The sequence below is a fragment of the Pelobates fuscus genome, chromosome 2 (genome assembly GCF_036172605.1).
Source record: "Pelobates fuscus isolate aPelFus1 chromosome 2, aPelFus1.pri, whole genome shotgun sequence".
In the NCBI taxonomy this organism is placed as follows: domain Eukaryota; kingdom Metazoa; phylum Chordata; class Amphibia; order Anura; family Pelobatidae; genus Pelobates; species Pelobates fuscus.
Genome location: NC_086318.1, coordinates 403,855,599 through 403,872,104, shown reverse-complemented (window position 1 = coordinate 403,872,104; position 16,506 = coordinate 403,855,599). Strand labels below are relative to the sequence as shown.

The 16,506-nt window shown below is 35.8% G+C and overlaps 1 protein-coding gene across 2 annotated transcripts in view; it reads left to right on the top strand.

The window, feature by feature from the left end:
* The window catches only part of LRPPRC (leucine rich pentatricopeptide repeat containing), a 115,864-nt gene that overhangs the window by 70,227 nt on the left and 29,131 nt on the right, over window positions 1–16,506 (top strand). For both annotated transcript variants that reach the window (XM_063443902.1, XM_063443901.1), the window contains exons 24-28: window positions 965–1,089; window positions 4,309–4,415; window positions 13,807–13,875; window positions 14,162–14,252; window positions 16,085–16,227. In XM_063443902.1, the coding sequence (XP_063299972.1) occupies window positions 965–1,089; window positions 4,309–4,415; window positions 13,807–13,875; window positions 14,162–14,252; window positions 16,085–16,227 (535 nt within the window). The remainder of the gene's footprint in view (window positions 1–964; window positions 1,090–4,308; window positions 4,416–13,806; window positions 13,876–14,161; window positions 14,253–16,084; window positions 16,228–16,506) is intronic.

The window sequence follows — 16,506 nt, the reverse complement described above, 5'->3', positions numbered from 1 at the left end:
CGTCATGAAGTGTATTTGCTTTCTGGGAAACTGTAGATCTCAACCGGCATAATAAGGCCATCGACGTTTGTGTTGCAGAGATGGGTTATGCGTCCTTTAAAAGGATTCGTCATGCACCTGTTAGAACTTAGACCTGCAATCTTAGAGCGTGCGGCACAAACCGTATGCCTACGGAAATTGACAGTAATTAGCTTTAGTAATTTATTTTAGCTTTTAAAGTTGTGCTTTACAAACTTCTCAAAAGATAAATTACTCAAACTCACTGCTTGACAATTGAGTTAAAAATAACTGCATTTTTTTGCTTGACAGGAAAAATAGTTTCTTAAAATTGTGAATTTAAATCCTTCTATTCTATTTTGTTTGCATCTATTCTGTTTCTCCACAACTTAAAGGGACACTGTAGGCATTATAACCATTTCATCCCTTTGAATTGGTTATAGAGCCTAGAGATCCCTAGCCCCCTGTTCGGTTTTTAAACATTTTACAGCAGTTTAATACTTTAATTGCCACGCTTAGCCCAGCCCCTACTAGAGGTGTGGCTAAGGCAGAGATTCCACACTTCCTTGTAGTCATTTCCAATCATACTGGCAATGGATTGAAAACAGTCAGCTGACATTCTCAGCCAATGATAACCTTTTAATGCTGCTCAGCCTAATACTTGATTGTTGGCCAAAGCAGCACAGAGTGGATGGTCTGCTCAGAACACTCAGTATTAAGACCAGTTTAGCGCTGAATGAAAAGATTAATTAAATAAAGCAGATGTGGTGCCTATAGTTTGCCCCTTTAACTATGTCCTGTAGTGTGCTTTCTAAATGAACCAACACATTCTATACTTGATTAAATGATAACTATATTAAAAAAATTATTTGAGGTAACAGTTGTCTTTTAAATTATCTGTATGGTATTTTTGTCCCATTTTACAAATTACATTTCTTTTTCCTTTTTTTTTCTTCTTTTTTTTAAGGGGTGACCTTCCGAAGGCATTGGAAGCCCTGATTGATTGCAGCAACAAGTACAAATGCATTCCTCTATTACATGACCTACTTTGTAAACTGGTGGAAGTGGGGGATGCAGAGCTATTACAAAAAGGTATGTGAAAATACAGATCTGTCAAAACTTCTTTGACTTTTTATATAATCATTTTTAAAAAAAAATTTGCTTATATTTTGCAACGTTCAACTCTCTGTTCACTCAATTTCAAGAATAATTTGGCCGGAATATCTACTGAATCGATAATTTGCTTGTTCTTATTAACCTAATGGATATCAGGTTGACAAACAAGCTTCTGTAAATATAAATATATATTTAACTCTTTCTTTTATCCTTTTATCATTGTGTTCGTAGATTGCTGCTGATTTAAACATATTTTTATTTTATTTATTTTTAGTGCGGATTTTGGTACATTTAAAAAAAAAATGCACACACACACACAGCAATTATTACACTAATTTGGAAGATTGTCTTGTTTTGAATGTTTTTATTTAATTTTCTGTACATTAATATGTACGTACTAAATATAAAAGTATTTGATCCGGTTTCATCGTTCGCACAATATTCACGATTATTCACAGCAATTGGAAGGCGTACAAATGTAATTTTTATTGTATAGACGAACAATGCCTAATACATGTCATCACATTTCAGCTTGGACATATCTAATCTGTGCGCGCTGAATCCATTTTTGTAAAAAAGAAATGTACATACGAGAATCGAAGATAAAAGCTTTTTGGTAGCACTTAGAACATTTAGCTAACCTGAGTATTTAATTACAAGCCTTCCTGCAGTGCTGGCTTTTTATCCAAATGGAGTCCATGCTTACTACAGACATTTTAACAAAGGCTAATGAATGACAGGTATTATGCGCACAATATTATTCTGATGCCCTCCCATGTTTTCATGGATAATGAATTAAAACATCAGTAGCTGCCATACTTTATTCTAATGCCAGACCCAATTTGACAAACATTCTCTGCTGCTTTTGTGCATAATAGCCATACACTTTGTAATTGATCTGTAAGTGAGAATCACCTTTGCGTTTTCTAAACGGACTGCGTTTGGTCAGAATGATTTTCTAATGGCTTTTTCTCTCTTTTTTGTAATTTTTTTTTTTTTTTTAATGACCGTTCATCTATAAGCAGTAGATTAAAATATACCTACTGTTTGTGGTTTCAAGCACTCTTGTACTATTACAAGGTAGTAAAAATACTGTATAAAATAATATACATATGTTTGTCACAGACCGGTTACGAATAACCTAGCTGTAGATAACATAACTAATCACCAAACTAATAATTGATGTGTCTGAAATTGGACAGCGTTCTAAAACAAGATACGTTTATTTTCACGTCAAATATTATGTTTCACTTCATTAGGGCGGTATGAATGCTGTCACCCTTGCAGGAAATTACATGCTTTTTGTGGTATCTCTGTACAAACACATTGTTTTTTTTTTTTCTCTCTCTCTCTTTTTCTACGTTTATTTGTTTGTTTCTTATTAATTTTTATTTTTTTTGGGTGGGGGGGGAGGAGGTTGGCGCAAACATTCATGATACGTTTTACACCGACTGTACTATCTGTTCAAACCTCTATTGTTGCAGGTTCTAGCTCCAGCAGGGCAGATTCAGTGTTTTATATTTTCAACAGAAGTGAAACAAGTATGATTGTGTTGAGTACTCCAACTATTCATGATTTAAGTGAATTCCAGTGGAATAACTGCAATTAATATTTTGTATACCATACTAGTATTGCAGTGGAAACATGTAACTAGGAAACCAGTTTGTTAAACCGCACATAAGAAAAAATGTATACCTTCTCTGGAAGGGAACCAGAATTCTCCATTTACTTTTGGCACAAGTCATTATTGCACACATCATTTAGTGTGGGTTACAGCATTAATTTCCCAGCCGTGTTTGGAGAAACTTGGTACCTGCTATGATTAACAACTGTTCCTGTTGACAGTTAAAGCCACCTTATTAGTCCACTCTTTAAACACACACTGGGTTCCTCATGAGTGTAAAATATAAGGTTAAAGAATTTCTCACCAGTGCTGATTTTTTTTTTTTGCACTCAAATGGCAAGACGGTGAGTTAAATTTTAAGCTTTTTTGTTTTTCAGAAAAAAAAAAAACACGGCTAAATTTACTATTGCGTGTTGTACTTAAGGTTTCATGAATTAAAGAAGTGATCTCTTCATATCTCTTTGTTACTTCTTAAAAAACAAAAAACACATATGCCAAGAAGTTGGTGTTGGGGCAGCAAGATACATTTTTCATTTTTTTTAATATACAAAATTAAGGCTGGAATAGATTGCTCACAAAACCTGGTGTAGATGGAAGATCTCTATAACGGAGCCTATCTTGTAATATTTACTTTCTCACGTGTTAAAAAGGGGGGGTCATATTGTGTAACACAATTGACTATTTTAGGAACGTCATCTGTATTGCACACCATTTTTTAATAGCGTAATGGTAAAATTCTGTTTGTAGAGATTTTATCCAGGGATATTCGGGTCCAATAACACTTTTTTTTCATGCTTTTCCACTTCAGAGACGTCATCGATAGGTGGTTATTAATATATGCACCATATGCATTGTATTTTGTTTTTTCTATTCTTTCACAGTATGTTGATTGTTAATTTTGAAATAAACCTTTAGATTTAAAGTTTAAACTTCTTTTTCAATTTTACCTTCATTTGAAATGCTATATGTCATACGTTAGGCTCCTGATACTGAATGTTTTGAAGCAGTGTTTTTATTAAACAGTGTATGCATGTTTGAGCAGGGTCCTCTTCAACCTATTGTTCCTGTAATATTTTGTAATGGTCTCATTTATTGTTAATTTTATCTTATAATATTGTAAAGCGCTATGGAATCTGTTGGCGCTATATAAATGCTTTCATTTAATATTGTTGGATAAGCTTTACAAATTATTCAATATTTTTGGATTAACATTTTTTCAAATGATATTTTCCAGCATATTGTAATATCAAAATATACCATATCTAAAGAAAAATAAAAAAAATATCAAAACTGGTTACAACATATGTTAAAAGTGTATCTAAAATATTAATTAATTTGGAAAACATATCTAACAATATTACATGTGATAATAACATCAATGGACAATATCTTATTTTCTGGTATGTTTTGCCTAAACAGCCAATATTCATTTAAGTCTCAGTACAGACTTTTGTTTAACAAAAATGTAAACTTCTTAATTCATTGGCACCGGGTCTGGGAAGAATTTTGAGATAAAAAAAAATATTTTAAAAATACACAATTTTCTTTTATTTGTCTTTATTTCCCAAAAGCGATGGACCACATATCTCAGGAACGGGGTGAAATGGCAATGCTCTATTCTCTGCTCTTTGCGTTTCTCCAAACTGGGAAGTACAAAGAAGCCAAGAAGATCATGGAGGTGAGATTTTTAACTACAGTCCTTTAATCTCAATGTCACGCCGACCCTTAATTAGAATACACTTAATATTTTAACCTCTAATTACACGACTTCTCATCTATCTCAATATAATCAGCATCAATAATAGGGAAGTGGGGGGGAAAAATTGGGTTGGTATCTGTAAAATTGCAGTTTGGAAGAAGTCGTCTTATCTGTCCGTTGGATCTGTTTCTTTAACTGTGGCATTCTATTGAAAAATGATGCGCATAATACATCTTGGATTGTGGAACAATTAAATTAAAATGGCATTCCTGGGTGTAAAGTTGTTAATCCTCTTTGCCAAGGAATTCTTTGTTCTTAAAAGCGCTGGAATTTAATTTGCCGCTGTCCTTGCTCAGATTTATTTGTAATGCTTGTCTTCAAGTTAATCAACCTAAGAAGTGCTGTTTGCTACTGCTTGGCATTTAATTTAACATTTTTTTTCTTTTTTTTTTCTGCTATGGTAAGCAGCTTAGCGGAAGTGGTAGGTGACAAACTTGGTCTGTTTGGGATTAGTATATTTTATCTAGGCTTGATTGAAATTTTTACTTCCTGAAATTGATAAGTCAAAAGAACAGCTTGCAGTGTATGCCCTAGTGCAAGAAATCCATACATAGTGTGTATATATATATATATATATATATATATATATATATATATATATGAATATATTACACAATCTGCCTATTATTTCAACAGACAGATTATATTTTCTAGCACTGTGGTTATTTCCCTTAATGAACGTGCAGTTCCAGGGGCCCTAATCACAGACTGCCTGAGATTAGTGGGAGTTGCATTCTGAGCGGTGCTGCTACCCAGGACTGGGACTCCCAATTAACTCCCACATACATGCCCTAGTGCTGACCTTAAAGTAAATACTTTTTTTTTTTTTTACATTGAACAGTGACTACTACATTACCGTAAAGAAACATTATCGCGTTAGGTATACAGACATGTTTTTCTAATGCTATAGTGTTCACGTACCCATCCAGCATCCAATCCCTTGCCAGGGTTTAAAAGGTGTGTTTACATTTCTTACATCCTGCGTCATTAGTCTCGATAATCTCAGCCAATCTAATGCGTCATTGCTTCTCCATGGCAAAGCATTGAGAAGCTAGTGCGCATGCATTTCAAAAGTTTGAACTTCGCAAATCAAACGCTCTGTATGAAAGTAATATAGCTCAAATTGGTTATTAAAGGACCACTATAGTGCCCTGAGGGTGCCCCCACCCTCAGGGACCCCCTCCCGCCGGGCTCTGGGGAGAGGAAAGGGGTTAAAACTTACCTTTCTCCAGCACCGGGCAGGGAGCTCTCCTCCTCCGATCCTCCTCCTCTCCTCCCATGCGGCTGAATGCGCACGCGCGGCAAGAGCTGCGCGCTCATTTAGCCGGTCTCATAGGAAAGCATTATCAATGTTTTCCTATGGACACTTGCGTGCTCTCACTGTGATTTTCACAGTGAGAATCACGCAAGCGCTTCTAGTGGCGGTCAGTGAGACATTTGAGGGCTGGATTAGACATTTGAGGGCTGGATTAACCCATTTATAAACATAAAAAATTTTTTATAAAAAAAATGGGTTAACCCTAGCTGGACCTGGCACCCAGACCACTTCATTAAGCTGAAGTGGTCTGGGTGCCTATAGTGGTCCTTTAACTTGGTTATAGAGGCAGAAACACATCTAGTGGCTGTCTTGCCAATAGACATGTTAACCCTGCAATAAAAACATGTTCTCAGTTGCAGTGTTAAACCGACAAGAACATGGCACCCAGACCACTTAATTGAGAATCTCTTTAACTATAAAACAATTCTCTACCCTAACCTGTACACCCTCCCCCCCCCCCCCCCCCCCCATATTTCTGTGTGACAACTCCCATTATCCTAAGCCACCATAGAAACTGGTCATGGGGTAATAGAAGCTGTGGTTAATGTATATCTAGAAATCTGAGGATTATTTTCTTGTGGTGTTCAGTTAAAGGTAAAGATAATATAGAAAAAGCTTTGGTCAAAATGTCATTTTTTTTTCACTAGCAAATGTCAGGTGGAAAAAAAAATAAAATCACACCACTAAAACTGGCTTTTAAGTGTACCATTGCAGCACACATTACTTTATCAGGAGATTTCAAGACACAGGACTCCACCGGATCTGCTTTATTTTTATTTTTTTAATCTACCTCCAAAACAATAAAACAATTCCGAGGTCTGAGATTATGTACCTCTTTTATCGAGATTGCTTTTTGTATGAATTATAGTATCAACAGGGAACTTATTTGATGTTGCAAATGAAAATATTGAAAGAGGAGAGAATCTTGATTTACAGCATTGTGATTTGCTTTCTGATATAAATGAAGCCAGTGATTGACTAACTGTGCCTAGCTTCGGAAAATTTAGTTTCTAAGATTGATAATGTGACATGTTTAGAAAACAGCGGTTTGGCGGAAGGTGTGAAATTCTGATAGGTTTGAGAGCGTTTTCCCCTCTTATTGTCCATATGCTAATCGTGTGCATAGAATTACTTATTTTTCTTCTTCTTTTTCTTTTTTTTTTTGGTCTTTGTTCTTTCCGCTTATTTATTTCAAGGGAATTTTAAATGCAGTGTTTATTCTTGATGGAATGCAAACAAAACCCCTAACTAGAGGGGGAAAAAAGTGACATTAGAGCAATTATAGTAAATGTAATACTTTTGAAAAGAAGTTGTTAAAATTAGGGAATTGTACAAAATCTTTTGGTTTTGTCGCTTTTTATTCTGTTATGTATCCCCAGAAACCTGTTGAGACATTACTACTGTGTTGTTTAGACAATGTGTTTTTATTTGGTACAGAATGTGTAATCCTTTGATATCCTGGTATGTATTCTTAAAGTGAGAAATGTATTCCTGTTCATTCTCTTATCTGTCTTTGAAGATTCTGTTACAATGTTACAAATTGTTTGACATTTTGACACTGGTCATATTTATAGAGCAGCTCTGTCACATGACGTTTTGTTTCACTTAACCCCTTAAGGACGGAGCCAAATGTACACGTTGTGAACGAAACAAAATGTAAACAAAAACTGGCGCAATTGCGCTAAATGTCTGTCCAACCATAATTCACCTCTTTCATATTAAATGCACCCCCCCTTCTTATATATCATTTTATTCAGGGGAAACAGGGCTTCCATTTAATATCAAATATTTAGCTATGAAACATAATTTAATATGAAAAAAATGGGAGAAAATAAGATTTATTTTTTTAGTTCTACATGACATTTTAACTGTCAATGTCATAATACTGTTTGCTTTTACTGCAAGAAAATACACATATTTGTATTCAGCAAAGTCTCACGTGTAAAACAGTACCTCCTATGTACAGGTTTTATGGTGTTTTGGGAAGTTACAGGGTCAAATATAGCGTGTTACATTTGAAATTGAAATTCGCCAGATTGGTTACGTTGCCTTTGAGACTGTATAGTAGCCCATGAAATAAATTTACACCCATAATGGCATACCATTTGCAATAGTAGACAACCCAAGGTATTGCAAATGGGGTATGTCCAGTCTTTTTAGTAGCCATTTGGTCACAAACACTGGCCAAAGTTAGCGTTAGTATTTGTTTGTGTGTGAAAAATGCAAAAACCGCCAATTTTGGCCAGTGTTTGTGACTACGTGGCTACTAAAAAAGACTGGACATACCCCATTTGCAATACCTTGGGTTGTCTACTATTGCAAATAGTATGCCATCATAGGGGTAATTTTCATTCTTGGGCTACCATAGGGTCACAAAGGCAACGTAAGCAATCTGGCGAATTTTAAAGGGACACTCTAGGCACCCAGACCACTTCATCTCATTTGAGTGGTCTAGGTGCCTTGGCCCTCTACCCTTAACCAAGTTTGTCAAAACACTGTGGTTTTTGCTAAACCGCAGTGTTTTGGTTAAATTGAAAATCCCACCTCCAGCTGCCTTCTCTTACCTAGCCGCTAGATGGTGCTTCCGCATCCATAGGAGAGGAAAGGTGAGTTACGACGTGCGACGCCCCCACGCACTGTATGAGGACGTCGCACATCACGTGGGTCTAATGCAGCTTCACAAGGGGATTCAATGAATCTCTGCGTGAAGCGTGCGAGGGGTGGGGCGCTGCGTTAGATGCGCATGCGCTCTTGCTTCCCAATGATTCCCAATGAGTATGAGCTCATTGGCGGAGGGAAGGAGAGAGTGGGTCAGCTGATCGGATGACGCGGAAGGGGGTGTAGCCGACGGAGGATGGATGTGTGACGCGGCGCTGGAAATAAGGTAAGAATTATAATATTTATTGAAGTTTATATGTCTTGCAAGGGGGGTTACAGAGGTGCAGGGGATGGGTAGAATTTAGTTTGGGAGGAAAATAAGCTGTATTTTCGGTGAGTAGAGTTTCCCTTTAATGTGAAAAAAATGAAACACAAGCCTTATATTTGACGCTGTAATTTTTGAAAACACCATAAAACCTGTACATGAGGGGTACTGTTGTACTCGGGAGACTTGCAGCAATAATATTGTATTCAATAATTCAATAAAAGTATTGCAGCAATAATATCGTCCGTGTAAGTGCTGTTTGTGCGTGAAAAATGCAAAAAAACATCACTTTTACTGGCGATATCATCGTTGTAATACATTTTACTGTTTTGAAACACTAATATTTGTGTTCAGCGAAGACTCCCGAGTAAAACAGTACCCCCCCATGTACAGGTTTTATGGTGTCTTGGAAAGTTATAGGGTTAAATATAGTGCTAGCAAATTAAATTCCCTATACTTTCGGCATGGGTTGTCAGGCAGGTCCCGCTAATTGTAATTAATTAGGATACCTAATTATGTAAAAATATTGCATAAATATATGTGTAGAATTAATATATCTATACGTATATATATAATTTTTTTAAAAATATTTTTATTTATATATAGGTATATATATATATAGTGATATATACGTATATATTTATGTATATAGATATATATATTTCGTTCTACGTGTATTTTGATATAAATATATATATTAATATCACAATACAGTTAGAACGAAATAAAACACATCTATATATTTTGTAATATTTTATTTGTAAATTTTTTAATTTAATTTTTTTTACGTATTTACATATTTTTTTATATTATATATAAATATATATATATATATATAACAATAATTATATATATATATATTTATTCAGAATCAGTCTAGGTGTAATTTGATATTAATATATATATATTAATATTAAAATACACCTAGACAGTGTGTGTGTGTGTGTGTGTATATATGTGTATATATATATATATATATATATGTGTATATATATATATGTGTGTGTGTGTGTGTGTGTGTATATATATATATATATATATATATATATATATATATATATATATATATATATATATATATATATATATGATCTAAGTATATATATTTTTTTTTTTACACTTATTTTAACTTTTTTTTTTTTTTATTTGATTTCAGCCAGCAGGGGGATTAACTGTCATTACAGTTAGTCCCCCTGCTGGCATTGCTGCAGCCAGCTATCCCAGCCATGTGATTGTGAGGTCCTCTCACATGGCCCAGGGAGGCTGAAGAGGACGGAGGTGCCGCGGGGGCTCCCTGGGATTCCCCCCAACCGCGATCGCCGGCGTGGGATCGCCGGAGACCGGGTAAGTAAAAAAAAAAAAAAAAAAACGGAGGGTGTACAATTACGCCCGGCGGCGTTTAGAGCCGCTTTAAAAAGGACGTAATTGTACGCCCTCCGGTCTTAAGGGGTTAAAGGGACACTATAGTCACCCAGATCACTTCATCTCATTGAGGTGGTCTGTGTGCAGTGTCCATGTTCCACTTAGTCCTACAATGTAAATCATTGCAGTTTTAGAGAAACTGCAAAGATTACCTTGTAGGGCTAAAACTGCCTCTAGTGGCTTTCAGTCAGGCAGCTACTAGAGACACTTCCTGGATGCTATCGGACTCGAGGATCCTTAAATCGGGTAAGTGGCTAAAGAGTTTTTTTTAACCTTGGGGTGCAGAGGGCACTATAGTGCTAGGAATACAGATTTGCATTCTTAGCGCTATAGAATCCCTTTAAATAAACTGAATTCACTATCATTGGCCAAGAGAGAGGGTAGTGTTGTAATTGCACGTTTAACTGATTTTAAAAAAAGATGCTGAAAACATGAGTAGCCAATCAGAACCTTGGATTACCTTTTGCGTTTTAATTCCCAGTGTTCCACTTTGCAAGGAAAATAAATGCAGTTTTATCCAAGATTAATGTTAAATATATTTAAAAAAAATAAACAAAATGGAAAACATATTGAACATTATCAACAGAAAGTATAGGTAGTTAGAAAATGAATATGCGGGGATGGAAAGAAAATGTATAAAGACATTAAAATTAATATTAGCATCATACGTATGAAGTCACATGATATTGTGTCTCACACAAGTTGTAAACAATCCTCCAGATGACCCGACAGTGTAACTCTGTCTCAGATTGTCAGGAATCTGTGAGGCAAAGTGCAAATCTGTGTCTTAAATCCACCTCTTGGGAATCTGTGTAAAGCCTGTGTGCTACAGTTATAATTAATAAAATCTGCCCGTGGTATGGATATACAACCAAAATATAGCGGGCCATCGTCTGTGATTATCCTACTTTCTGGATCCATTTATTATTTGATTCAGAATTCTACGTTTGCAAAGAAATGTTTGTTTTTTTCCCCTACGTTTCTTTACCACTTCTGGATGCCATCTTTGTTTTTCTTTGTTTTGTAGATGTGCGAGGATTCAGTTAAGTACGTCATTCAGCTATCTTAGAGGTGAACTTGACTCCAAACTTTGATTAGTGTAGAACAGGAAGGATTGCTATGCCTGCTTACTGCCAGACAGGCTCTGTGTTTGTAATTCACTCAGATGTGAGAGATAAGCTACAAATATGGACTGCTGCGCAAGCCAAGGAGATTTAGTTAATCTGACCTAGATGTTCTTTTGATGATTGAGACCCAGTCCATGTGAAACAGTTCTCAATTTCAAAATGAAATGCATGGATATATGCTGTTCTACTTGTCTGCCCTTGCAATGACAGTTTTTTCAATCAGTTTGGAACAAGAGGGGATTTACTATATTAAGTTGTGGAGCTTTGCGGGTATTTAGATCATTGGCATTTGGATCTGCAATGATATTGAAAATTGTAAGTGAATGTAGCACTTTTCACATTATGATATTTGGTAGACGGATAGACTTCAGAAGACGACTTTTTTTGAAATTTTCTTTTTTTTTTTTATCTTTATGTAAGTTCGTCTTCCTTTCAAGACATATCACAAAGCTGTGGATTTGAAATATTAAAGCGCCATCTTAAACCATGAACTGTCTAGCATATTAATGGCCTCGTAAATGTAATGTAAATATCCGTTTTTGAGTAGAAGGTCATAGTCCTCCCATTTGACCATGACCTTACAGGTGCCTTTAATGACCTTGCATAATGTAGACATCAGCCTGGGTAGTTCTAGACTTTGTTTTCTGGGTATAGCCAGAGAATGAATATCCAATAAGCTAAATATGCTCCTGCTGACCATGATCTGAGATTCTTTGACACCTTATTATTTTATTATTTTATAGCGCCATCAAATTCCATAGCGCTGTACAATGGGACTTTAAAGGTCAATTATCACCTCAAAACTATAGTTTATTATAATTAACTTTTCATCGAGTTCTCAAAAGAGATTTTTTTTTAATTGATGTATAGATCATGTCCCTGCTGTCTCACTGCTGCATTCTCTGCCATTTATGAGTTAATTCACTTTGTTCATACAGCCCTAACCACACCTCCCTGCATGTGACTCATACAGCCTTCCAAAATACGTCCTGTAAAGCGAGATCTAATGTTTACATTTCCTTTATTGCTAAGTCTATGTAATTTAGAAATTCTATTTTCCTCCTTTTTTAATAGCATTCTAGACCCTACAGGAGCGTGTGTGATCATCAAAATGTCTAAAGCAAGTTAACGTCTGATTCAAAATGAATCAGTTGTTTTTTTCCATGCAGTCTGTATGTGAATCCCAACCAGCCAAAGGTGTCCCTAGGGCAGCATAAACAGAAACAAAAGTTATTTAACTTTTAAATTGCAGAGAATTGAGCAGTGAGACTTGAGACATTATCTGAACACCCAAACTGCTTCATTAAGCTAAAGTTATTTTGGTGACTATAGTGTGGCTTTAATTATTTATAAAGAAAAAAGTATTGTATACTTTCAAACCTTGATGAATGGATTATTGTGTTAAAAAAAATAGTTTTGATATAGCTGTGGTCCTTTAATACTCCATTCCAAAGCTAGTTGTTACTTACAGGCTAGGCCCTGTGTATGTCAGAGGTTTGTGCCCTGTGCTTGCTATCCCAGATTGCCTCTTTACTGATCTATGTCCTAGGATCTCGGTCAAAGACTTTTAAACCGATTCTTAAGTTGACGAAAGCCTGATGCGCTTGTGTGTTTGAAACTAATAAAACAATAGGTATGCTTAATGTGGTATATCATTGCCCTTTTGCATTTGAGCTAACCTCCTTGATTTTGATTCCTTTAACACTTAAAAAAAAAAAAAAAAAAAACAACAACAAAAAACGATGATACCATTATACCCACCTTCTGCTTTACAGACTGTGTTTAACGTAACCTTTTTAATATAGAGCAGTATTGACATATGTTTAAGAAACAATTTGATCATGTAAGTCGTCCTACTTATTCATAGAAATGTGTGTCTGTGAATCATTCTATCCACCCGTCCATGCCTGGAAACAGCCAAGAAGAAAGGCTTAGATTTATTTAAAAATAAATAAAAATAATTTATTTTGCAGGCTTCCTTACTCTTCCTAATGCGCACTAGAAGAGTCCAAGTATGTCCCGTGGGCTTTATACCTGGCAGAATGTTAAGATTTCTTCAATTAGCATTTAATTCATCAATTAACATTGTCTACAACTGTGCAACTTGTTAAGCAGTGGCTCTAAAACCTGGCGAACTTGGAGCCCAGGAGGGTTTAAGTTGGACAGCCTACAAGTAGACTGGAAGTTGTGTGTTCTGGCAAGTGTTGCTTCTCTTAGCTCAAGGAATGTAAGACAATGATCAGCTCTTATGGCCTCTTTCCAGCAGTTGCTAAGCTTTCTTGTCAGACTCCTTGATTGTAGTGTGCAGTGAACAGTGGCAAATTGTAAAACATAAAACGGTCTAATAACACAGAGGAAAAACTAGCTGTACCCATGTTTCCAAATTGACCAACTCTGTGTTGGCTTTAGGAAGGACTAGGGTCCACATTGGCTCTTAGGTTTTTCTCTTTGTTTTAGTGCTTAATGTTTTCTTATATTGGTCATAACAAGTCACCTTCTCCCTTGTGTTTGTACCTGTAGACTCCTGGTTTAAGAGCACGGCCTGGAAGATTGGAGTGGTTTGCTTCCAAGTGCATTGCATCTAACAAGGTAATTGTTTTAAACTTTTACAGAATTTAAAAAAGAACATCATATCTGCAAAACATAAAACAACATATCCCTTGTCATAAATGAACTTCGTACGATACCATGGAATACAAGTAGTTATTTTATATCCCACGGTTGAATTAAAATGGAGGCAACAGAATGTGAGCGGATAGTCTGATTCCTGTATCCCCAGTAGAACATACAAAGTACATGAGGCGATTGCAACTCAAATTGCTATCAGTGAAAAATTTAACCTTTCTTAATTATTCATTATTTTTCCGTGTTTTAGGTGGAAGTGTTGGAAAACATGGTGGAGGTGACTCAGAAACTATTTGAATGTGACCGAGACGAGATGTATTTCTATCTTCTACAGCTCTGCAGTGAGTAATTTGTACCTGCTCTGTACTGTATTTTATATGCAAAAAAAAACTACTCATCACAATTCATTTTTCATTTTATAAAGGTTTGTAGAACAGGACACTTTCACAAAAACAATTTAAAATAGTTTATTAAATTGCTTTGAGTTCAGTTATCAGAAGTTGGCAGGTATTTTAAGCCAGGATGTAATTTAGCAGTCCCTTTTTTTTTTTTTGTAGCTTTTAATAAAGATAGAATCTTCATGAAAAACTTAAATTAGGTTGAAATTTTACCGAATTTACAATACAAAACTGGGACTACATTGTCTCTCAACGAACCTGACTTGAGGCAATGAGCAGATCTATTGCTACTACATTCTGTCATCTCCGCGTCAGCTGTCATTCACTATGTGCAATATCTGTGGAAGATCCTACTGTCTTGGGTGATCTTCCATCCACCTCTGTGCTTGCTTGTGCACTAAAATACAATGGTGATCTGGAGATCTGAACCAAGACGAAAGCAGTGCAGAATGTCTAAATGTTCTGTTAAATATGTCCTCCCTCTCCTCCTACCCGTGGATGTCACCCCTGGAGGCTCTTTGCAAAAAAATTCAAAGACATTGAAAGTGTCTCTTAATAATTGTCATCCTTTTGATAGTTTGTCTGTTACAAACCGTTCCATTCAGATAACTTCACATTTTAAAAACTAAACCAGTTCTGAAGTACCCTCTGGCAAAATCACATGCACCCCATGGGGCACACGTAACGCGCATTTACAAATCTGCGCTTTAGTTACTAAGCTGATTAGCAAAGGGGTAAATCGTGGTTAAAAATGGATTAATTTGCTTTTATAATCTGACAAATATGAATCTAATCTGCTAATAACAGATTATGTATAGTTAAAAGTTGTGTCGTGCTATGGTTTAAACCATTGGCTACGTTTTGGCACTGTTTCCATTCTCCGAGGTATTCAGCCTGCTATTTATTTTTACTAGTGCATCAACAAATGGGTTGTCTTCATGCTGCTGTGTACCTTTTTATGGTATCTGCTTTTTGTATAATTTGTTATTATAAGAGGTCTATTATATATACACATTTCTGAAATGGTATATTGGGCTCTAGAATCTTGTATGTATGTAATTTCTGGAAGCATAATAAACCAATAATTGACAGGGTTACTTACTAAAGAGAGAACCAAGTGGGAATTCAATGTGAATTCAAATATTAACACCAAGTAATCTGTGCTGCCCGTTTATCTTCTTTAATTTTTTAATTCACTTTGAAATTCTGGACCCCTCACACTTTTGTGAATAACTTTGCGAAGGTGACTCCAGAACACCAAGATTGAATTATATTTGCCTTATACCCACTACAACATTTTGTATGTTTTTAACGTAGTGCTTATACAGGATTAGGATTTGTTTATTCTTAGAGGGTATACATCATCTGTCCGCCATAGGTCGGCGGTACACTCTTTCCCGGCTAAATTCCTTAAGTTAACCTCCTACCTTTTAGGGATGTGCCAAGAGAGGGTCTGGTGAGAAAGAATTGTCTGTGTCTCTCCAACCTTTTCTGGCATATCAGTTACAGGAAATAAACTGAATTAATTACAGCGGCTGCTACCCTGGAGTTTCACTCTCACAAATCTTGGACAGGCTGTGCAATCAGATTTTAAGTGTTTTTCTTAGTGATATCAATAACTGGATAGCTGTGTATCATGAATTTAATCTACATCATTAGGAAAGAAATAGTCAAAAGCTAAATTTAAAAAAGAGGTGTCCTCCTTTTGTCATTTGAAGTGATATTGGTATGTATTCTACAGGAAGTAATCCTTGTTGTATTATTTTATGTTGCAGAGGAAAATAATGATTGGAAGAAAGCAGACGCTGTTTGGACTAAAATACAAGAAGAAAATGTGATCCCACGGGAAAGAACTTTGAAACTGCTGGCAGAGATTTTCAAGCAGAACGGTCAAGATGTGCCTTTTGACGTGCCAGAGGTAATGCGAGGCACTCTGTTATGGAGGCGATTCGGTGCTTTTTTGTAAATCTCTTTTTTATTGAGGCATAAAAGTTTGAGGGTACAGAAAAGAAGAGTGGAGACAATAAAGTTTCATACATATCGGGGTCATTACAATACCATGTATATCATCTCTAGACATTTGTTAGCCTCATTTTATAATTTTTCCGTTTTTGTGCGCAGGGTTTAAACACATAATATTTGCCATGCCGCAACAGTTACAAACAGTAAAGCGTGAGAATTGTGGCATATGATGGTG